Consider the following 24,753-nt stretch of genomic DNA (forward strand, 5'->3'; position numbering starts at 1 on the left):
AGGTAAAATATATCCTTATATATTCTATTGAACTTATAATTTACAGTAGGGGGTACATTATCCCTTATAATACATGAGTGATACTCAGAGTTCCCTGTATAACTCAGCCTGCAGCCTTGTGCCTTTATATGGTCACAAAACCCCTTAGTGACTTCTAATATCCTTATCATTTACAGTAGGGGGTACATTATCCCTTATAATACATGAGTGATACTCAGAGTTCCCTGTATAACTCAGCCTGCAGCCTTGTGCCTTTATATGGTCACAGAACCCCTCAGTGACTTCTAATATCCTTATCATTTACAGTAGGGGGTACATTATCCCTTATAATACATGAGTGATACTCAGAGTTCCCTGTATAACTCAGCCTGCAGCCTTGTGCCTTTATATGGTCACAGAACCCCTCAGTGACTACTAAAATACTATATAATTTACTGTAGGGGTATGTAAACCCACAGGGGGCATGGGTAGGCCCTGGAAAAGTGCAACATGGGTGTAATTAGGGCTATTTTCAAATATCCTACAGAATCCAGCTCCAGAAGGATGGCATATCTTCATCATGTCAAACTTATAAGAACATATTAAAATACTTCTGGCAGTATTAACAATACTATACTTCAATTCTATCTTTCTAAATTAATATTCAATAAAATGTGATTACAGTATTAATCTGTTGTTTTATCAAGAATCTTACCCAGAAGCACATATACATTTCTAGATGTACACATGATCCATCAGGGGCAACACAGAGACAAAGCACACACCCAACACCCTCCCAAAGCCTTACCCCACCCAATGATAATCAGCGCCCAGAAGTAGTTACGGTCAGACAGGAACGCCATGAAGATCAGACTGTGCAAATAAAGTCCTTCCACCAGGATCCAGTAGTGATTAGTGGCCAGGAAATAAAGGAATAGTGTAACAGTCACTTTGCAGCCTGCCTGTGAGAAAAGACAGTGTCCTCAATTAGTAATGGCTGGACAAGGTCACCTTACTCCAAGGTCCCACATTCTAACAGGGTTTAGTGCACATCTTAAGTAACTTACCCCCAAAATAATAATTTCCTTGTTCTGCTACGCAACTGTCCAGCACATACACAGTAAAATGATGATGTAATAACCATGATATGACATCACTGTGGTGTCCATAACAGATATAATAGGTATATGGGTGCAATGTGAAGGCATAGGAGTGGAAATTTCCACCCATAAGAGTTTACATTGTATTTTCAGACAGGGGTAGAGAGGCCCAAGGTGTCACAATACCACCCTATCAGGGTAAAAATCTGCTTCATGTAAATGCCCCACCATTCCAACGCAACTAAACCTTTACTGTGTGACTACAAAGATGCTTTTGTGGAGATTATGTAGTACAATTAGTCTAGGTCCTGGAACCCATAGCAACCAACTGGCATAATTGGTCCAGTGGGGTGGAAATGATGGATGCAAACAATGGAGGGACAAAGGTTGCTCATCTTTCATCTACAAAAGCCCCTCTTAGTGGGTCCCTTCCTTGAAGTCAGTGAGCCCCAAGAGAAACACACTCACCCACTGGAGCCCTGTTCTCTTTGACAGGCCAAACTCTATCTTCTCATCCAAGGCTGCCCCTTCATTCTCCCCTGAATACAAAATGGCATCTTTCAGAAATATGCTCCCTGCTCGGCATATGAATGATGCAAAAAGGTGGATGTGAATGTAATTCCGGGTGCAATGGAGGCGCCTACAGGTGAGAAAGGTAAGAGATTTGGAGAGACCAAATACAGAAATATTAGGTGGGGGACAGTCTTGAGATATGATTGGATCTCAGTAAGGCCAGCCTCAACCTAAGTTCTCCCCTAAATGTTCATGTCTACGCAATACAATTATCCCAACACTGAAGTAGAAAACAGAATGAGACAGCTAAGGTAAAAGGGGCAAAAGCTACAAAATAACAAAGATCAGAACAAAAAACAGCACAAGAGAAGGAGATTTAAATAACAAGAACATGGCAAGGACTGACAGAATGGGAAAGCAATAAGAGCTGAATAAAAGAGATGCAGACGAAGGAGTACAGCTAGGAGATGAACAACAGGGGGTGTAGGGAGTGTAAAGGAGCTAAACAGAAGGTCAGAGCAACAAACAACCCAGGCAATGTATAAAAACATAACTTTATGTAGTCATTTATATCACATTCTTTGCACATTGAGGGCCAGATTTGTTTAAAGCTGGACAACTTTTACAAACATAAATAGAAGTTATTTTTTCACCAAAGCTCAAAGGTCTTACTTAAAATAGCAGAGAATGCAAAGGGCCAATAACAAAGCAGCCAGAGAGATGGAGTAACCTATGGTGTAAATCAACCGCAGTCGCTCAAACAGCTCCTACAGGGTTAAGAGAGAAAGATTTTCTTATTAGATTACTGGTGTACATCTTGTTCATACATTTACATATCTGCCTTAATTAACCCCACATTAAAAATGTTTGCAATTCTAATCTATATTAAGGCTGAACCAAAATAGACAATGCCGTTTAGCCACCAGGCCAAGTAAGGATATTGGTAAAAGGCTTGGACATCGGTTAGTAGACCAATGGTCGTGGGAAGGACTGTTATTGTAGAATGTATGGCCACCTTAAGAAAACTGTATTTTAATTAAGGGCTTACCAATATTCCATTATTATAAGTATTATTTGTACAAGAATGTAAACAAAAAGGGGTTTATGGGTACACTCCAAGGGTAAGTCAAATATACAGTTTATAGGAGAACTCCAAGGCTAAGTAAAATATGCTCATTCTCTGGTCCCCTGTTTCACTAGTAATTTAGTATCTGTGCAAGTTCATGTATTGTAAACAAACTAGGGTTTTAGTTACAAAATTATGATCATAAAATTGGCAAGCCACCGTACCACATCAAGGTAAACTCCATATGGTGATCCTATCTATCTATCTATCTATCTATCTATCTATCTATCTATCTATCTATCTATCTATCTACCTCTGGTCACAGTTTTCATAGGCTGGCCCCTCCCTGCATGGTTGCATTTCTTGGCAAAAGTGTCTCCTGACCTGGGCATTGGTATGCCCCAGCCCCACCATTAAAGGGATGAGTATAACGCTGATAATGTAGAGAAATACACAAAAAGGGGAGGTTGTGGGAGCATTCCAAGGCTGAGTAAAAGATACAAGTATAATGGACCCTACCATAGACTCTACATTGCCTGACATATAAATGGTTAAATCATTTGCCACTATTATAAATGTCAGGTTTTCTTTACCTTCTCTTTTGCTCTGTGTCCTGAGCCGACCCATGTAAGGCACTCGCTGTAGTTTGCCCAGGTTCTGTTAAGCCCTGGCACCTGAATCCAAGTCCCAGACTGCCCGCATTTCCGGTAGGCAAATCCTGGGTGGAAAACAGAAAAGATCATATGTTATAACTAATATACATTTTTTGTTAAGAAAAAAATGCATGCTCTGGTTGTAAAGTGGTTGTAATATATGTAGAGCACAAACTGGATAATACCTTGATGGTTGAAATCATAGATATGTTCAGGGCAAGAAACGGAAACAAGCTCGTTGGGGGATCCACGGGGCCAGCATATTATACCGTCCCACTCAGGAGGACAACTCAGCCCTGTGACAAAGGAACAAATTGGGAGCAATATGCAAGTACCTGTACTTAGTGGCATTTTCATTGATGTGATGATTAGGGCCTTAATTACTCATAATGTCATTTACAAAAGAGTAACCAAGGGCACCATCAATATCTACCCTGTAAAAAGAGCACTCGTTAATAAATAATTGTGCTTCACTGCTCCATGATTAATTTCTATTACAATGCTGGAGTCGCTGAGATCAACATTTGGATCAGTAGTACCAAGGTACTGACCCTTAGATGTGTTACGTATTGCTCCAGTGGCCTGCGTTGTCATACTTGTCTGGCAGAGACGTTTTGCCCGAGACAGAAGATATATCTGTTCCTCCCTGGTGATGACATCATCAGCGTCCACCTATGGTATTCAAAGAAGGAGCTGGTAAAATCTGCTCATCCCTAGCGATGACATCACCAGAGTCCACCTGTGACATTCAAGCAGAGAGCTGTTAATCTGTTCAGCCCTAGTGATGACGTCATAAGAGACCACTATGAGTACATTAGATCAGTGCTATCCAACTGTTTCTGTGTACTAGCAAAGGCAATATTTTAATTAATATATATATATATATTAGGGATGCAACAAATCCAGGATTCGGTTTGGGAGATTCGTCCAAGATTTGGCATTTTTCAGCAGGATTCAGATTTGGCCGAATCCATGTGCCTTGCCAAATCGAATCCAGATCCTTAACATCATGTGACTTTTTGTCACATAAACACAGTCAAAGGGGCCCATTTACTTACTCACGAACGGGCCGAATGCGTCCGATTGCGTTTTTTTCGTAATGATCGGTATTTTGCGATTTTTTCGTTAAATTATCGCAACTTTTTCGTTACCAATACGATTTTTGCGGAAAAACGCGAGTTTTTCGTAGCCATTCCGAAAGTTGCGATTTTTTCATAGCGTTAAAACTTGCGCAAAAAGTTGCGATTTTTTCGTAGTGTTAAAACTTGCGCAAAACGTCGCGCCTTTTAAGTTTTAACGCTACGAAAAAAGCGCAACTTTTCGCGCAAGTTTTAACGCTACGAAAAAATCGCAACTTTCGGAATGGCTACGAAAAACTCGCGTTTTTTCGCGCAAATCGTATTGGTAACGAAAAAGTCGTGATAATTTCCGAAAAGTCGTAAAGGCGCCGAAAAAATCGCAAAAAATACGAAAAAGTCGCAAAACGTTCGTTTCCAATCCGAATTTTTTCCATTCGGACTCGGATTCGACCCATAGTAAATGTGCCCCAAAGTCAAAACATTTTCACCACACGCGGCTCTCTTTAACACTTTATTTGCAAATTCAGATTCGGTTCAGTGTTCAGCCCACTTTTTCATGAAGGATTCGGGGTTCGGTTGAATCTCAAAATAGAGGAGTCAGTGCATCCCTAATAATATATATATAGCACTATAGCAATGTTATGCAAAGTAGAAGCAGGTGGGTCCCTTGGAGAGGTTAGGGGGCCATAGAAATCCAGCAAAGGGCCCCAGGTCTCCAACTAGACAACCATGTTCTAGAACTCACAAATATCTGTATGAGTAGGCCAAACTACTCTTCTTTATCCCCATAGGCTTAAATCTCTTGCTGTGAATATCCAAAGTTGTTTTCTTTGCTCACTAACATTCTCCTCATTTTCTATCTGATTCTGTTAAAGGAGACATATGTGTGTTAGGCTGATTTAAAATAATGATTTTTAGCCCAGAGTGAAAGCTGACATCTATATATTATTCATCACTGTTGCAGCACCAATATTGCTGCATGCCAATTTTTACCACAATAGAAAAATATAGACAAACTTCCTAGTATGCCATGGCTTAACCCACTGGAACCTCTTACAAATTACCTGCCAAACAATGCAAGATACCACTTTAAAAAATACTCACAAACACCAGGTTTATGTGATTCATCAAAATCATATTTTAGTAATCATTTTTTATTGTTCATTTCTGCATATTTGTATCAATATTGGTATAACTAAGCTCTACTGGCTGGCACCTCCTTCCTATTGTCTCTACACTTTCAAGCCCGGATTTGTGGAGAGGCCACAAAGACCCGGGCGGCAGAAGTTTAGGGGCGGCATGCCGCCCTGCCGCAAGGAAAATTTTTAAATTTGGCTCCCATACGGAGCAGTCAGGACCTCTCCCCACTGCTCCGTATGGGAGTTTAAAGGAGCGTTCGCGCATGCGCAATGGGGAGGTGGCGCGTTGCGCATGCGCACTGGGGGCGCATTCGCGCATGTGCACGGGGGGACACCCACAGGGGCGGCCTCGGGGCGCCCAGGATAGAAATCCGGCCCTGTACACTTTAGCACGTAATCTTTAAAGTAACTGTACTTTGCATTTGTTATTGTATCAGACATATTAAGATTAAATATGTGGCTGTGAATGATGCAGAGCGGGTGTATGGCAATGGTGTAGTAGCCAAAAAATGGGCACGGGCAAATTTTGTCCCACTTCCTGTCCCTAGATCTCACTTCGGAAATCAGGTTACCTTATATCAGTCAGCAGAGAAACAAAAAAGTCTGCCCATTGACAGAACCCCCATTGAGTCTCATTCTAGCTATAAATAATACATTTCATGGTTTACTAATCCAGAGTCAAATCTATTGCTGTTGTTCCACTCATAGGTTGTACATAGAATTACATAATAAAGTTAAAAAATGACAAATTCAACAAAGTCTCAATAAGTTCATCTGGGGGAAGGCAAATAAACACACCATCATACTAACTACTCTGCCTTGGGAGGAGAAATAAGCTTTATTTTTGCATGGCCGCGTTCCTATCCTGGACCTAGCCTCGCTGAGTAACACTGTAGGCCCTTGTTCTGATTGCAGCTATTTCTCATGTGTATGTGTAGCATGTCCTTAGCTCCTATTGCTCAGAGAACTGTGTGTTCCTTGGGATGTCTCAGAAAGACCAGCTCCAGGTCGCAGACAATCTGTGTTCCACATAAGAGTGTTACATTTCACACCTTTGTGCCACCAATACACTTTCCCAGCATGAATAGATCTCATAGAATTACACAAGAACAGGCCCAGACTGGGATTCAAAATAGGCCCTGGCATCTCAAGTACACAGAGGCCCAAACGGCCCCCCACCGGTCCAATAAATAGTGACAGTCTATGGCATCTTACAGCAGCCCCTCTGACATTTGCCAAAATCCATAGATTGCCAGTCTGGGCCTGCAGCAGAACCCTATACACATACAAATGTCAAGTTATCAGACTCCCCAGGTAGGGTTAAATGTCAGAGATAGCTAAAGTACAGACTGTGTGCATGAATGGCATATGTGAAGATGAGCAGGGATCTTTGGGTGATTAAGACAGACAGGTAGTAGAGACTGTCTGCAAGTATGTGGATATAGTTACATAAATAGTTACATGAAAGGGAGAAACTAGGTACTTTTTGGGTGTCTAAGGAGGGGTGATTGCCTCAAATATGGAGGAGGGCCTTAGAGCAGCAATATGGCTGATGCCAGTAACAATAATAGCACAATAATTTTTGCCTTAATTTTGCTTATGAGAAAATAAGTCTAGAAAATAGTCTAGAAAATAGTCTAGAAAATATCATTAGACTCAATATTACAAGGGATATTGTACCCCAGCTGTAAATTATAAGGGTATAAGAAGTCAGTTCTGTGCCCATATAAGGCACAAGGCTGCAGGCTGAGTTATACAGGGAACTCTGAGCATTACTCATATATTATAAGGGATAATGTACCCCCTAATGTAAATAATAAGGATATTAAATGTTATATATATGTGACCATAGAAAGGCACAAGGCTGCAGACTGAGTTATACAGGAAACTCATTAATTATAAAGGATAATGCATATATATATAAAGATCAGGTATATATATATGTCATGTGGCACAAACAGTACAAATTATGTCACTTTATATGGTCACAAAGTACCACTTTTAAGATTTTATTTTACAGTTTATAATTTGCTTATTATTGTGAATTATTATATAACTGTAAATGCCCCCCTTTAAAATCTTAAGCTTTTTTGTAGTTAAAGTACTGCTGCTCTGTCTAACTCCATTTATGATGCCCAGTGCCATGGTACTCACCGCAGCCTTTATAGGACATGTAACCAACATAGTAACATATATCAGGAGTCTCCAGGCTTCCTCCGTCATCTCTGTGATATCGCAGGACACCTAAGTCAGCGACCAGACAGATCCAGGCTTCCAGTATCACAAGCGGACAGCATCTCACTGAGCCAAACCCTCCTTGTCTACACCAAGTCAATCTAACACCTCCCTTCCACTCCTGGTGACTGTGAGATGGCTGACGGCAAGATGGTGCAAACACTTACACTCACACCTATGTTAGAACAAGAATTGTGCCCTGAAGCTTAAACCTTAGGGGAAGTGACAGAACATTTCTTCTGAAGGCGTATTCAAGCAAAATCCAGCCTTCCAGCATAGGAGACAAATAGAATCAAGCCCCACATTAAAATGTAAAGAAGATATGGAAAAAGTAATGGGCGATGGATTTATATAAAGGTTGACAGGCTGCGATTCTAGGGTGCAGGAACAGGAGACTGCCCTGCTGCATCACACGTGGAGGTCCATTTATCAACATTCTAATTTTCATGGTTGAGAGGTTTTTAAACCACAAACAAACTCTTATTCTTTAAGGGCTCTGGTACAGGCTCCGCCCGCGACAAATCTCCCTTGTTGCGGGCGACTAATCTCCCCGATATGACATCCCACCATCGAAAATGTAAATCGCCAGTGGGCTAGCATACACGGCGGCGAAATGAGGCAACTTCGGCGATCGTGCCGCCACGTATGCCATCCCACCAGCGATTTAGATTTGCCTTGCCATGGACATCACCATTCCTTTTTTTTTTATTACCTTTTTATTGGACTTTGAGTTTTTAGTACAGTCACAAACATAATATAGATGCAACTGCAAGTCACAAGACTAGTTATGTAACAACTTACATAAAGAAGAAAACTTGTCATAAGGTGACCCCATTACATCAGTACAAAAGCATTTGAGAGATTTGGGGTTACAGCGATATACATTTAGTTCCAGCGATACCAGCCTGGATGTGCCTGTATTCTCTGCAGACTGCAATGCGAATCTGGTGCTCACATTCCATACCTTGAACTGCAATATACATAGGGTGTGGTGTAGTTTTGGTATAATAGATTGTAAGGTTAATGGATAGAAAGCCTGGAGCTCCTTCTGCTTGGTTATCTCCCAAAAACCTAGTTCTCCCACTCACATTACCCTACCCTACAAACTGCCCTGCCTCTCTTAAAATGGAAGTGATTTTAATTAAAGAGCTTGGCATCCAATGTTTCACTGTGAAGCTCCAGTTATAAGAGCTAATTTAGAATTGGGTCAGTGCTAATGCTGGCATGTTAAAGCATGCAAAACCCATGAAGCACCTACCTAAGTGCATATTTGTCACAACATCAAGTGCCAGATGCAGTGCACGGTGCAAGAGAACCTTTAATGCCTGCCTGGAGCAGTACAGGCCTTCCCAACTGCCTCGCATCCTTAGGTGCTCCTTCTTGAACAGTAACGTCTCTCATTGGCTAAGTGCCAACATAGCAGTATAGCCACACTCTAAAGCTCCAGTATGTTGGGGGAAAAAAAGAAGTGGTGAGATGGCATCCCGCCACACAGTCTACCAGAAACTTTAAAGTAAATCTACTGGTAGACCACAATCTAGGTATTGGGCACCACTGTGGTAGACTGCTATATGGCATGTAACTGAAACAGCTACAAAATATAAGTAGGAAACTTACTGTTAAAATATCAAAAATGTTACCTGAATTTTTAAAGAAAGATTCCCATTAATATTTGAGATTTCTCCTGAAATCACCAATTCATAGCGTTGTACTGGGGTTGTTTATTTAGTGCCTAGGGGCCTGCCAAACCATAGTAAGGGATTATCTCCTGGAGGGTCCAAGCCTATGAGAATTCCCATAAGCGCATCATTTTTTCTACTATCAGCCTATATAAAAACCTATACCATCTGGCACTTAGGGCTGTTAGAAGGGGCGTAATGTGCACTAAAAGACTTAGTTCAACACTGGCAGCACTACAGGTATTGTAAAATAATTACCTACTTTATGCAGTCTTATAAACACACTCCTATCTGCCTCCTATTACACCCCCTTTGGTGACTGGCAATTTATCACGGGGGAGCTAGGAGCAATTTTTGGAAGATAATAGCAACCTAGGATAAATCCTACTTTATGGCTGGTGTAACCAGCCAACGCTCTCTCTGTTCATTTAATAAACTCCCCCCATCTCTATCCCCTCCAATTTGCTTTCTCTTCCCAATCTCAAACTGGAATGGGATAAAAATTGACTGCACAGTGAGCCAGTAACTGCTTCTCAGAAGAAATACAAGCATCCGTTCCTCTCCTAATGTTTCCAGTAGACAAGAAAAGCATAAGTACAAGACTAGAAAGTATAGAAATGTATTAATCATGATGTGTCAGAGGAGATTTTCCAGCTCCCACCACCATAAATCATTCTGTTCATGGCTATAGTGGGCTGTCATGTACAAAATCTGATACTGGTTTAGCAGAATATTTAGCTAGTCTCCATGGCCTCCCATCTCAGCTTTAGCCTCAAGGACCTCTCTTCTAATCAGAAATTCCTCTCTGTACCTGACAGCCCTTTAGCGTCCCTAGAGGAAAGAGGTCAAAAGTTACACAGGAGGCCACAGACACTAGCAGGTTATCTAAAAAGATAAGAGAGGTCCAGGTAAGTCCTAGGAAGCCTACTGTCTTAGCATGAACACATCTAGGTTTCCATTTTAGGGACATTGTTTTGCTGTGGCACAATAAACCATTAGGTCTTGAGCAAAACTGCCACTTCTGTCTATGTGCAGCAAACTACTTTTCTCTCCCCACTGGGTTCCTGAGTCACAGGTATATATAACGTCCTATCAAAGGATCCTTCTATCTGCTCTTTTAGTTCCAGGTAACCTGGTCCATAATATGTCTGGCTGATATTTTGCCAGATGTCAATTGGCAGGCCCTCCTGAGGTCCCGTATATGGCTCAGTAAGTTGACAACTTGATCTAGAGAGACTGAGTCATCGGCTTTTATTGGCCCTTGTATGGCTTATGAACTGATACAGTATTTGTTCCAATAAGCACACTCTGCAACGCATATTTTTTTAAATACATATACAATACTTCCTGTTTTGCACTTGGGTCTGCTGCCCTAGACCTCGACATCTTCTGGCCTAAATGGGACATATACCCACACAGTAGGGTTGACACCTTTTCAGGGAAAAAATGCTGGTCTTCCTATGTTTTTATCTTTATTTTCTATTAATTACATTGGCATCAAGGTTAATTCTTACTGGTCAGGTGGCAACCCTACCACACAGAAACCCTTTTGAGAAGAAATGGAGTCCTCACAGATCCTTTTGAGACCTGTAATGCTCAAAGTCTCTGCAAATAAGTGATCTTGAAGCCTCCAGGACCAGTTCTGAAATGCTGTGTCCTTCATTCTAAATGGATGCAATATGAACGGGGTGACATGGGAAGGGGGGGTTGCATTTGCAGATTAAGTGATCTCTTGCCCATCATGTGACAGTTTGTTGAAGGCGGTTGAGCGCAATGAGATCTTCTTTTGGGACCTTCTGACAGTGCGGGTGTGAATTCCAGCAAGGTCAGGCAGGAGGAGGTGTAAGGCTTTTATCCCATGCTAGAGATTAGGCTGCTCATACTGTCTAACACAATGATCTAAGGAAGAACCACTTCCTTATAAGTGAGACCCAATAATTGATTTTACAGCCTGACAACTTTGGGATTCTGGGAGGGGCAGTTCAGCTAGAAACTACAGGTTGGATATAAACAGTTACTTATATCATCAGACCTTACTATAGACGCTATTTCACAGTCTTCCCCAGAGATTCTGCCGACTGTGATGAGTTAAGAAAGTTGAAGAGATTAGAAAGGAAGGCATTCCATTAACACGCTCAGAAAATGAAACAGTGTGTGATGTGACTGCTGAAAAGAGAGGACAGAAGCATCTACTTGAATTATGTCCTTCAAGGAAAGGTCAGACTAACTGAGACATAGCTCCTTGAGGGTCACATACTTCTTTAATTACCCCCACCCAAACACCATCTTCCTGCATTCCCTTATCTGCCATGTCTGTGTGTAGGCATACATTTTATATCCAAGAGTCCTCTATTGGTTCCTTTAAACCCATAAACAATAAAATACAGTCTAAAGGAAATAAAATGCCCCAAATGTCCTTCACATTGGTGGTAGTGAAAATTGCTGCAGGTAAAACAATTAAATCTCAAAATGATGTAAAAATGTCTAATAAGGCATTTTTGTGTGACTACAGGATTTAAATGTTTAATCTGCTGCAGTTCTCATTCCTGCATAAAACCCTGTGCTCCCACCCTCCCTGGCTTACTCTAAGGCAGGGATCCCCAACCTTTAATATTTCCCTTTTCTCTCTTTTTTTCGCCCATAGTTTTTAGCAAATAGGAGTACCTGCCCAGAGTATCAGGTACATAATTTTATCACTGGGGGTGCCTAACAATTTTGCACACCCCAGTGAATTAAACTGTATTTTTCCTTAAAAGGACACAGTGTAAATCACATAGGTGCCAATATGTTAGATACCCTGCCAGTGAATACAATTGCTGACATTAAACCCTGGGCTACTGTCCCTGCTCTGAAAGGTGCCCGTGGTCCTTTATGGCTGTACAGTTTTTACTATACTGCGCATGTCTACAGAGTAAAATCTAGCTGCACAGTCAGTTTTCGGTGTGCTTAGCCCACAGTGATGCATTTTTTCACTTTACTTTGGAAAGAGGCATATAAACCATACTTAATAAACAATACTTTAATTAACACAAGTAAAGGCTGATGAGTGCTGTGCTGTCTCTCGTCAGTAGAGGCACAGGCATAAGACGCTCTGCAGGTCTCAGCACTAGAACTTATCACTGTACATTGTTGCACTAATGGGAACAAAGCATTATATCCCACTTCTAATAATAGACATATCTCCTTCACCCAAATAACCCCTTCTCTTCCCAAGGCACGGAGTCCCCTCCTTGTGCCCCCCCCTCCCCGGTGCTGCCAGCGCACATGTTTCTTTTATGCTGCCACATTATTATTTTTATATCGCAATGCTGGTTGGTGGGTGCAGCTGTTCTGCAGATACGACCTTGGGATTTGGACAATGCCACCCCTGAGCTGCCAGCTGTCTCCCCCTGTCCCTACATCCCAGAAGGGTTTAGAAGCCTATATCTGAAGAATGTGCTTATCTGAGACTGAAGTCATATCTATGGGCAAGGCAATTAGATGCACTGGACTAGTTATATGGATTTAACCCTTCTGCTGAAAGATCTGGCAAATGTGAAACTGATTGAAATGATGGATGCAAGGCTGAGTGAAGCCTGTCTTGGGTTAATTAATAGCATTAGAGGTGACTATTTACTGCATTGGCCAAGACTGGCATTGCTCAGTCTGTCACTTAAACCTTTTAGCGGTGGCAAATCTGGGCGGAGGGGCACCTGGTAATGTACAGTAAATCATAGATTTCAAAACTACGGACCATCCGCTATACTGCAACTCCCAGCATCCCCTGCCGGCATGTTAGTATGTGCTGAAAAAGGTTTTCTCATTGATAATAGGGTATCTACTGTAATACTTCTCCCATGGTGTTTTTCACTAAAGAATTAATGTCTTTCATATCTAAGCACAGATTGCTGAACTTACAAAAACAAGGGAAAATGTCTGTCTGAACATGCTGAAAACCAGCAAATGTAATGGGAATTATAAGTAATACCATTATAAGGAAACTGTTAAACGCTTGCCTGTATGAATTAAGAATGCAAGTCACTCTCCATTTCCCTTTTTGTGTCCCCTCTTATCCCTCCTTAGTAGAGTCAGGGTCCTGATAACAATGGATTAGTCCCTGGTGGGGCAGACCTGGTTGTCCTTTCTCCTTTTATGGTACTGAAGCTCCCACTCCCTGAATATAAGAGGCTGAGAGACCACACTGGCTCTGTCATTCATTCTGCATCTTCACCTGGCATCTCTCTCTCCAGAAATCAGCAGCAACTTCATTCCCGTGCACCATGCCACCCAAAAAGCCAGAACCCAAAAAGGAGGCACCAAAACCTGCCGCAGCCCCTCCACCTGCAGCACCAGAGCCCCCAAAGGAAGTCCCATTTGACCCAAAGAGCGTCACAGTGAGTATTATTTACACATTATCCTGGCCTTGTAATCTTTTTAACTCAGATCTATTTGCTCTCTTTTTATTATTGAACAGATTCATTACTATATATCCCGATGTACTGTTGTGCATTACAACCAAATACTTTAACCCTAACACTCCCCTATACTATTTCATTCACTTCGCTAATACATCTTAATAAATTGGATCTTCACCTATAAACTCTTAAAAGTTTTAATAAATGGGATCGCCACCAACTGTTTAAAGTTATATGCAAATGCAATGAAAGCAGTGTTGTCTCTTTGTTTATATTCTCTGCACTGCTGGTTCTGACTCTTGAATCAATGTAGCAAACTCTGTCTGAATAACAAACCTAAAGTGACTTCTGGTCTATTCACACAGAGCAAGGTTTATAAATGACCCCAGTGAGTTTCTGTCTGAGATAGATCTAAACCTAATGCCCAAGGCCTTGGACAGTTATGTGGGTTGGAGCTCTGTGGCACAAGATGCTGATGCTGTGCTTTAACACATACAGAAAAATAAACCTCAGACAGTAACACTTTATTTTAGTAGACATTTATCCTCAGCTATACCGTATTACTATATATACCATCACCCTTTATCTACAAAAGGGCTGTCTAGCTGGAAGCCTGGGATATTTTATTGCCCCTAGCATCCTCATTCCCATCAGCTGTGTAGCACATCATCACATATACAAGTGAATGCTTCCCGTGGGTAGGCCAGCCTTGTCATCACCCGACTCCAATTAAATTAGAGCCATTCACACTAACTGCTCAATTCATAAGCATAAACAATTAGGGCTGCAGATTTACGCAGGGTTACAGAACATGCTCAGAGGTAACGGTTATTAGACACAGAAAAGTATGCCCTGTGCCTATGCAAACACCTTACCTTTTAATAATTCACAATGGCATATATGTATATATATATATATATATATATATCTTTAATATTTGAAAAAGGGCAAATGTAGGAGAGCATGTTAGGGGCATATATCAGATGTTTAAAATCTATTTGCCTGGATTTGCATCAATATGAAATGTATTAAATAATTAATATTTCTTATTCCCTCAGGTTGAGTTCAGTGCTGACCAAATTGAAGGTAAATTTGATTTTTGAACTAATTTTTAAATTCTTTTTGGAGATGGGCAAGCCTTTAATCTGTACATGGGTGCACCCATAGAGCCATTACAGCAAGGGTCCCCAGCCTTTTTTACCCATGAGTAACTTTTAAATATAAGTAATATAAGCAATATAAGTTCTTGAGGGTTGACCAGTAAGGGCTCTGTTAATGTGGTAGCTCAATGTGGACTGGCAGACTATAGGAGGCTCTGTATACATAGTATTTATGCCTCCAAAACTTGCCTCCAAGTTACAAATTCAAAAATAAGCACCTACTTTAAGGCCACTGAGAGCAACGTCCAAATGGTTAGAGTGATGTTGGGGATCACTGTCCTACAGCAATCACTTAGGAAAGAGATGGTAGAATAGCAAGTGCTGCAATAGAAGCCATAATGGCTTCCCTGTGGGCTCTCTTGTAATAGTTTCATAGAAATGATATCAGGAAGCAGACTGCCTAGTCTAGCCTTGTGGCAAACCATAGGCTACTGCCCACTCTGTGTTGCCTGGGTTATGCATATATAGTGAAAGACTTCTTATAACACATAACATATCTTATGCTATTTGTATTGCCTTAAAACCAAAAATGTGATGCTTTAAAGTCAACAAGGTAACAATAAAAAGAGAAATGGGGATCAGTGCCTAAACTGGGGCAAGGCAAGGCATGATTACTAGTGCAGGGACCAACTGTGCTTTCTACACTGAAGGAGTAATTTATCAACATTCATATTCAATTTTTTTCTTGATTCAAATTTTTTTGCACTAAAACTCCCAATATTTGAGTTATGGTTCAAACACTTGAATGTTGGATAGTTACTACGTGCAAAAACATTCAAAACTCGAATGTAAAACTTCCGCATCTAAAAGCTTGAGAGTTTATATAGAAGTCAATGGGAGTTATCCTAAGCAAAATCAAACCATTTTTTCAATTCAAGATTTTCAAGTTTTTCATGTTTGTAAACTCACAAATTCTAGGTATTGGACTTTTTTGTACATGAGCACATACAGTGTATGAAAAAAAAACACAAGGGGTGGAAATAAACACATTGACAATCACTTTTTAATCAACAGTGACAAATGGAATATGACTTAACAGCTGGGAGGTATCCCCTGTCAGAGCAATGAGGCACTCTAGGTGTTAGATTACTGTACATCCCATCAGAGATGTAAAGGGATTATAACTTTGTCCAAGATCATTCCAGACACAGATATTCTTCATTCCAGTCTTAGTAATTAGCAGCCATTGTTATGTGAGTCTACTGTTCTATTTCTGTCTTTCTATTTTCTCTATCTAGAATTAAAATATACTCTATTTCTATATCTATATTGTATTTCTATATATGTCTCTATATTGTCTCTATATTACTCTATTGCTTTATAATGGAATGCATGAAAGAAGCCATAATAATTCAAATGTTTTCATGTAGGCATGATGGCCTATTAACAAATAATAGTCAGATTGCTGAGCTTATTGCTTATGTCTCTGGCCCAACAGCATATACAGGTATGGGATCCGTTATCCAGAAACCTCTGAATTACGTAAAATCTGTCTCCCATAGACTCCATTTTAATCTAATAATTTAGATTTTTAAAATGATTTCCTTTTTCTCTGTAATAATAAAACAGTACCTTGTACTTGATCCCAACTAAGATATAATTAATCTTTATTGGAGGAAAAACAATCCTATTGGGTTTATTTCATGTTTTATCAATTTTTTTTTAGTACACTTAAGGTATAGAGATCCAAATTACAGAAAGACCCCTTATCCGGGAAATCCTTGGTCCCGAGCATTCTGGATAATAGATCCTATACTCTACTAATGTTAATCATGGTTGCAAAAATGCTGTCTATGGTCATACATGGGCTGATATAGACTGCTGAGTCAGCCATTCTAATCTGTTGATTATTGTTCAGTGTATGGAGACCAATAAATATCTGGTGTGGGCTCAGTCAGATATTAATAAGAAAGGAGAACTGGATCGGGGTTTCACAAACTTTGCCCCCATGTAATGTCCTTATTGGTTTGGTGGGGGGCAAATCAGGTTAACATTTGCTTATTTGGTACTTACTATATTAGCCAGTCTACTTGCCAATTTTTAATGATAGTATCTTACATTTAATTTAGGTATTGTAAAGGTGTGATTTCTATATAGCTTTCCCTTACTAGGTTCACTTGAGTGTCACAAGTGCTACATGACTGGTACAGGAATAGTGCCACAGCATGCCTAGTAGAGTTACTGGCAAGCTGGGCAATAATTGGTGCCATACACTAGGAAAATGGAGAGCTCAATGCTCTGTTCATAAGGGCCCCCATCCATATTGTTCCCATTGGTCTTTTCTATACATATGCTTTGATCTTGTGTTTAAAGTGCTCTGTGATAAGTTGATATTTTGCCAAAATATAAAAAAAAAGAATGTCAGCAAGAATATTTGTGTCCACAGAATTTAAAGAGGCCTTCCAGCTGTTTGACCGCACCCCAAAAGGGGAGTTGAAAATCACATATGGTCAGTGTGGGGATGTGCTGAGAGCTCTAGGACAAAATCCGACCAATGCAGAGGTGATGAAGGTTCTGGGGAGACCCAAGCCAGAAGGTATGAGAGAGGGGGCTGGTTCTGGGGGAAACATTATATAAATATTTGGGGAAAATACAATAACATTATTGAGGGGGTCACACATTAAGGTATAGGGTAGACATGCACTGAATCCAGGATTTGGTTCCATATTGAATCCTAACACACTTTGCCAAATCCACAGTGGAGGCTTCTTCTTCCTACTATATATATCTTTCCTAGCATCCTCTGCAAGGCCTACCAATGACACAGAACTAGAAAGAATTACTGTTAAAGGCAAACAGACAGAGTAAGGAGACCCACAAGACAATCCTAGGTATAAATAGACTCCTTTAAGAAAGTGATCTGAGCCTGAGAATTTTTTGGCTTATACCAGCATACCATGAGAATTCTGGCTTATACCAGCATACCTTCCATGTGGTACAAATGTACAGCCCTCCACACCTGGTGTCACAGCACAATTCCAGAGAGTGGATTTAAGCCCCTTCTTTAACTCTATGCAATGTAAAAGGGGGAGCACAGAGGGAGAGCTTATAGCTGCGGCCAAGTAAGAATTATTGTAATATCTTACCACTTCTATTTATGGGGAACAGTCAACCTATATTCAGAAGTGGGGGGAGGGATGGACTTCTCGGTATTAGGGACAGGCGAGGCCTGGATTACTCTTCTCTGGGAGATAAGAACAAGAGAGACAGAGCATCCATTAGTGGAATCTCTGGCTATGCCGGTGTAAGTTCAGATATAGAAGGGAAGGCTTTTCATTCTTGAAGCTGAGCTGGGGAGGGCTGACATTTCCACTAAGCTGGGCTATGCCGTTGTTATCCATGAATGGTGTCCATGACAGGGCACAGAAAAGCCTAGAGGGCTTTGGATCGTATGAGATCACCAGTGGAGGCCTGGATTCTTCTATGATTAATGATCATAAAGGTCCCCTTTGGACTGGCTACTAGAATTCCTATGGCATGGGTATCCAGGCAAATTATTAGTAGAACAATATTACAGCAGTCTACGATGTGAAGTGTGCAAATCCTTTACAACCCCAGAACATCTCTGCTGCAGATTCAGTTTCAAAGTCACCACTTGTGGAACATAAAAGTTTTGTCAGTTGTCCAAAATAAAACCCACAAGGTCTATATAATTTTGGATACTTGCACATCTTGCAATAATTTCAGCTGCAGGGTCGGACTGGGGTGGTGGGATACGGGGAAAAAACAAAGTTCTTCTGGGCCCCACTGACCCAGACCCGATCCAAAGAATTTTCGCTCCCCCTCTGACCTTCCCCTCTGATCACCACAAAGTATAAGGTACGCACGCTTAGGGGGATTGGGAGGTCACAAAGCAGGGGGGCCCCTGGGGTGGCAGTTCCAGTGGGCCCCACACACCCCAGTCTGACAATGTTCAGTTTCCTTTCTGGAAAAATAGCAGCTCCTATTTGCATTATTGCATTTAGGCAGTAGAATTGCTAGACATGCAGTGCTGAGGACTAAGGTTCAATTCCAGCCACAGCATTCTTCAAAAATTGGTAGGTTCTCTTTCTACCTGCGTGGGTTTCCTCTGGGTTCTCTGGTGGTCTCCCACACTCCTAAATGGGTTCCTATTATTTGTCCCAGCCACAATTACCAGTGACTGCTGGGAAAAACTTTGAGAAAACCTTTGCTATTTGTACCTGTTTCTGGCACTCTGAAAAACGAGAATTTAAAAAGTCTTAAAATGGACTGGGTGAAACAATAAAGTTTGTTTTCAATGTGCTAAAGCCTCTCATGTCCCCAGGATGAGATTCTATTCTAATCTGAATTTATTTCCTGCCAGAAATGAACACCAAACTCTTGGACTTTGAAACTTTCCTTCCGATGCTCCAGCATATCTCCAAAAACAAGGATCAGGGTTCTTTTGAAGACTTTGTAGAAGGGCTACGTGTCTTCGATAAAGAGAGTAACGGCACAGTAATGGGTGCTGAACTTCGCCACGTGCTTGCCACCCTGGGTAAGGTTTAGCCAGAAAAAGGCTAATTCAGAATTGAACCTGTTAATGGCAGGTCACTTTATTATTATTTAATTTTCCCCTCATTTGGTGCAGCTTTTTACCCATTTCTGACAAAGGCAGTAACAGTTTCATCTCCCATGCAGGCGAGAAACTGCAAGAGAACGAGGTAGAACAGCTGCTGGCTGGACAGGAAGATGCCAATGGATGCATCAACTATGAAGGTACAATCAGTAGATCCCATCTTTTCTTCATACTTACTAAGTATATCTCTGACCCTGTCTTTTGCTGACACTTTAGATTCCCACCCAATAGTTTTCTTTTCATAATGAAGGCAAATGACAGGTCTCAATATATTCTCCACAGGCTTTTCAAGAACTCGCTATTTGAAGTAGCCGCGTACATAATCAGGCTCTGAATAATGACAACATATTCTTATATATCCAAACTATTCTAAAAACGATCTACTGTATCCATCAGCATGGCCTTTTCTGGGAGTACTACTTACAACTCAATCATTGTACAGAGATTAAACTACAAATAACTACACCCATTCAAGTTACAGAGAGCCATATAGGTCTCTAGCATGTGCCCCTTGAGAGTTTTTATAGAAGCACTTATGTGCAACAATGTACAGGTAAAGGATCTATTATTCAGAATGCTCAGGACCTGGTTTTCCTGATAAGAAATATCTCCTTAATTTGGATCACCAAATGTTAAGTCTTCTAAAAATCATTTAAACAGTACATAAATCCAGTAGGCATGTTTTGCCACTAATATGGATGTGTGCAACTTATTTCCCACCAAGTACAAGGTGGTGCTTTTCTATTACAGAACTAAAGGAAGTCATTTAAAAAAAATAGAATTATTTGCTTAAAATGGACTATATGGGAGATGGCCTTCCTGATGGTCTTCCTCTGAAGCATTCTGGATAATGGATACTACACCTGTAGAAGGGTTAGAAAGGATTTTTGTTTCCAGTTACTGAACTAAAAATCTGTTTTTATATTCTTTGCAGCATTCATCAAGCATATAATGTCCGGATAAAACCTGTGGTAAGTCTTTGGTATTTTCTTTAGCCCCATTGCCGTTTCATGTGTTGTAAGACAATAGATCTGGAACCTAGAAACATTAAATATATGGCGTTGACAGTCTTTCAAGACAGAACCGGTTACTGTCTGCTAGTAGTCCCCTAAACCTACATCTGTGAAGTGCATGTGTCCATAGCTGGAAAAATTGTCATTGGACCATCATCACAAAATGCTTTTTAGGATGTCCTCCTAGAAGCACTGTTGGATCAGTAAGTGGGTTGATCAGCTGGAAAGACCCACTTGTCATACTTGATCCCTTTCCATACTTGTGAGAGATTATACTGTATATGGTATTGAGGTGAGGGTTTTGGCTTTGAGGTTCATGAATGTCCAAGAACCACCTTTATTTTCTATAGGTTGAAAGCTCCAGGCTGAAGAAGTAGGCTGCTTTCTATTTCATATATTTAAATATAACACTATGGATTACATGCAGGCTGGACTGGCAATCTGTAGATTTGGCAAATGCCAGAGGGGCTGCTGTAAGATGCCATAGACAGTCACTATTTAGTGGGCCGATGGGGGTCTGTTTGGGCTTCTGTGTTCTTTAAATGCTAGCTCCTATTTAGAACCCCAGTCTGGGCCTAATTAGCTGGGTCCGTTTCTGGGTCCCACTGAAAGGATTTGTTATATCCCTACTATATGTCAGCAAATTTATGGTTCCTTTTAGCTGCAAACTATTATGAATTTCAATGTAACAAAATGTATCTCTATACCACTAACAGTTATTATGGTTATTTTTTAACAGAATGTGACAACTGCTTGATCCTCCCATCGTCTGTCCTTCAGAGTCTGACCCTTTTCTGAAGTGCCCCTAGGTGTCCCTGAAAGGAAGAAACCTAAAAGAAGATGAAGCTGTGCTCTTCAGAAATGTCCTGCTCAGTTGTAAATTATTTGGGATATTTTTTTTCCCACTGACTTTTCACCAAATAAATTTTACCAAACTAAAGTTACATTTCTTGTGTTCTAACTTTGAAGTTAAATTCATATAAAAAGACGAGTAGTGCAAGAAGGAAATTACCATCAGCCTTACTGATTTAGTCAAAAGAAGCTGAGCAGACTATACTGTCATGTGTTACCTATTGAGAGCAGTTTGGGGGGGGGGGGGGCTTAGTGATTTCCGTTTATATGGGTTTTGGCATGCAAATTTAAAAAAAATAGCTTTTTATACTTACTGAAATAATTTTTTCTTTTAATGGAAAGCCTTATGCAGGGCTGCAAATATTTCCATTGTTTCCCAATGAAAATTGCAATGAAATGTTTTATGGAAAAATCACATCAAGAGGAGTTTCAGTAAACAGTGTTTCTCAAACCATATAGGTATAGAGAGTTTTTTGGAACTGATGGCAGAGAACCAGAGATTCTACCAGTAAGCCCAGGGATTTTGGGGGTTTAATTAATCCTTTTCGTCTCTACCCCTTTCAGTTTTGTAACACCTAATTCTAACTTTCCACTGGCTGAGGACTGCATCAAGCTGTGGCTCAGTATGCAGCCAAGAGCTCTGCATCATCATCATCATTTATTTATATAGTGCCAGCAAATTACACAGCACTTCACAATAAATTTAAACAGACAGGGATCTTAAATAGTTACAAAACAAATAAGGATATACAGAGTAACAATATGATCAGAGGGCCCTGCTCGCAAGAGCTTACAATCTACTGGTTTCTACATGTATTTCTATTTGGCCCATAACCAGGTTTCACAAATCAGCCAAGAGCAGCTTGTTTGCCAGCCTGGCCAAATGACTTTATCTTCCTATGTATGAGCAGTTTTATTCTTGAGCCATCAGTAACACAATTCCAGAATGCCGCACACAATTGAAGCAGTTTATTCATAAGAAAGTGTGAAGCAGATGGGCCTCACTCAGAAAGGCTGGCTGCCTATTTCTGATAATGTTGTGGTCAAAAAATCACTTTGGCTATCTAGAGCCATATTATTATTAACATTTTTTTATAAAGCGCCAACATATTCCGCAGCGCTGATATACAAATCTGGGGCTCTACTTTATTTACAAAATATTGATATATATTCGTTATTCTTTATATCTGTGTTTGACCAGGTGACACATATTCACTGTCATTCATGGATAGCTATGCTTAGATAGCAATGGATGATGAGCAGGGGCAGAAATATCCAGATTGCAGCTAAGGTCCTGAGGGGCAACAAAGCTCCCTTTGTGTTTATTAATGATGATGCTGTTTAGGAGAGAGGGGGGATCCATAGTTGTGTTCTGCTTCTGATGCTGGGAGATGTAGTTTTAAAGCTTAAAAGCAGTAGTGTTAAAATATATCTATCACTCCAGTAGGGTACGTTGTTCCATCACACTAATAAAGTGATGTGTTTACTTCTACATATAAATTCTGGTATTTTAGTTCACAACCTTGTCGCTCTCCCCCATCATTCTGGTAAAAATATCCTCTCAATCCCAGTAAATATAGAATAAAATCTCATCTCAGGGAGATAAGGGAAAGGCTTCCTACCAAAGAAGGCTTGGGGGTCTGCACTGCCCCCAGAGACACTTCTGATAACCACTCCCCCCCCCAAGCCCTCACAAAATGCAGCCACAGATCACACCTCTAAAGGAGTACGACATGCGTGTATGCCAATGGCTCCAAAAATATATACTATCTGCTTATCAGTGTCTGGCAAATATCAGTGCCGGTCCCTGTCCCAAATACAGAACACCCTATGTACAGGGACAGGCTAGATTATAAGGAAAGAAATGTGTATATGTCCTACAAATACCATGAATACATAGGGAATATTGTAAAATACAAGAATATAAAAAGTCACCATCGCTTAACCATATAAAAGCAGGGATTTTTAATCTATTTGTTGGGACCCAAAAATACCATATAGAGTGGGTCCCCATGATTCATCTAAACACAGTCAAATTTCAAATATTAAATTTGATACATTAAAGGGGTTGTTCACCTTTAAGTTAACTTTAAGTATGTTATAGAATAGACAATTCTAAGCAACCTTTCAATTGGTCTTCATTTTTTTATAGTTTCTGAATTATCTGCCTTCTTCTTCTGCCTCTGTTCAGCATTTAGATAGGTGCCACTGATCCCAACAGCCAAAAAATGTTTTCGCTGTGTGGCTATAATTTTATTGTTACTGCTAGTTTTTTTTTCATATTCCAGTCTTTTATTGAAATCAGTGCCTGGTTGCTAGGGTAATCTGGACCCTAGAAACCAGATTGCTGCTAAAATTCCAAACTGGAGAGCTGCTAAATATTTAAAAAAAACTTAGAATATCACTCTCTACATTACACTAAAAGTTTATTTTAGGGTGAAGCATCCCTTTAACAGATTTTTGGCTTGCAATGACAATTCTCTGACAAAATACTGAAAAAACACCATAAAGGCACTGGTTGGCTGCTCGGCAGAGATGCCATCTGTCACATACAGTATAATCCTTTGGCAGCCAGCATAGCAGCTCAAAGCTGCTGGGAAAAATGCATATTAGCAGTGTAAAACTGCCCACTGCCAAAATTGTAGGAAGTATGTCATTTCTTATAATACACAAAATGCTCACAAAGGACACTGCAAATAAGCATAACTTATTACACCCATTAAGCACCCATTATATGGAAATATTTTACAGGTTAATCATGGCTTTTGTGTATTATATACACATTAAGCCCTTAGCACACACCACTCAAAAAATTGACATAGGCTTAAGTAAGCAACCTGTACTGCTGCAAATAGTAAGGAACTAAAACTCTCAGCATCCGAACACCAACTTCAAATTAAAAAGAGGCTATCAGGAGCGCTGGGAATTGTAGTTCAGCAGATGTAGGCTATCCATGGGCACTAGGAATTTAGGCTTTATACTGAAAAGTTGTAGATGACTAGTATATCCAGTTATGAGGGATGGTTTCAGGGAGAGGTACATAATATAAGAGAAGGTAATATAACACTGCCACCTGCTGTTTCTTTATAATCATTACAGCTGATCTTGTTCACACCAATTGTCTGCTACTTGTTTCCCTTTCCTACAAACATGGTATCAAAATACGCCAAAACATTTTATTATTTCAAAAAAAAAAAAGGGAATAGAAAGGTGAGGAGGGTAAATATATGTGTGCCACAGAACATTTTTAGAAACCATGCCTAATTTTAAAAAGCCACTCCCACGTTAACATAATTTAAAAAAAAAAATGTA

General features: G+C 40.3%; 2 protein-coding genes across 6 annotated transcripts in view; one reads left to right on the forward strand and one right to left on the reverse strand.

The window, feature by feature from the left end:
- The window catches only part of crhr1.1 (corticotropin releasing hormone receptor 1, gene 1), a 40,175-nt gene that overhangs the window by 4,330 nt on the left and 11,092 nt on the right, over positions 1 to 24,753 (reverse strand). The window contains exons 1-7 of one of the 5 annotated variants that reach the window (XM_012971695.3): positions 7,684 to 7,950; positions 3,863 to 3,983; positions 3,497 to 3,607; positions 3,252 to 3,376; positions 2,265 to 2,359; positions 1,548 to 1,719; positions 824 to 941 (exon numbers count right to left, since the gene is read on the reverse strand). In XM_012971695.3, the coding sequence (XP_012827149.1) occupies positions 824 to 941; positions 1,548 to 1,719; positions 2,265 to 2,359; positions 3,252 to 3,376; positions 3,497 to 3,607; positions 3,863 to 3,983; positions 7,684 to 7,752 (811 nt within the window). In that variant the 5' untranslated portion in view covers positions 7,753 to 7,950. 5 annotated transcript variants of the gene reach the window in all.
- Positions 13,648 to 21,529, forward strand: myl4 (myosin light chain 4). The gene is made up of 7 exons (NM_001102762.1): positions 13,648 to 13,816; positions 14,896 to 14,923; positions 17,384 to 17,533; positions 19,322 to 19,495; positions 19,639 to 19,716; positions 20,511 to 20,547; positions 21,329 to 21,529. Exons 1-6 carry the CDS (start codon positions 13,703 to 13,705, stop codon positions 20,537 to 20,539), a joined length of 573 nt encoding a protein of 190 aa, NP_001096232.1. The 5' UTR covers positions 13,648 to 13,702; the 3' UTR covers positions 20,540 to 20,547; positions 21,329 to 21,529.

This window comes from Xenopus tropicalis, chromosome 10, assembly GCF_000004195.4.
Source record: "Xenopus tropicalis strain Nigerian chromosome 10, UCB_Xtro_10.0, whole genome shotgun sequence".
NCBI classification, from domain to species: Eukaryota; Metazoa; Chordata; class Amphibia; order Anura; family Pipidae; genus Xenopus; species Xenopus tropicalis.

Excerpts from the sequence above, each read along its gene's own strand:
- myl4 (NM_001102762.1), top strand. The coding sequence starts at position 13,703 with ATGCCACCCAAAAAGCCAGAACCCAAAAAGGAGGCACCAAAACCTGCC. Across the intron at positions 17,534-19,321 it reads GGGGAGACCCAAGCCAGAAG|AAATGAACACCAAACTCTTG; the intron begins GTATGAGAGAGG and ends ATTTCCTGCCAG. Across the intron at positions 19,717-20,510 it reads TGGATGCATCAACTATGAAG|CATTCATCAAGCATATAATG; the intron begins GTACAATCAGTA and ends TATTCTTTGCAG.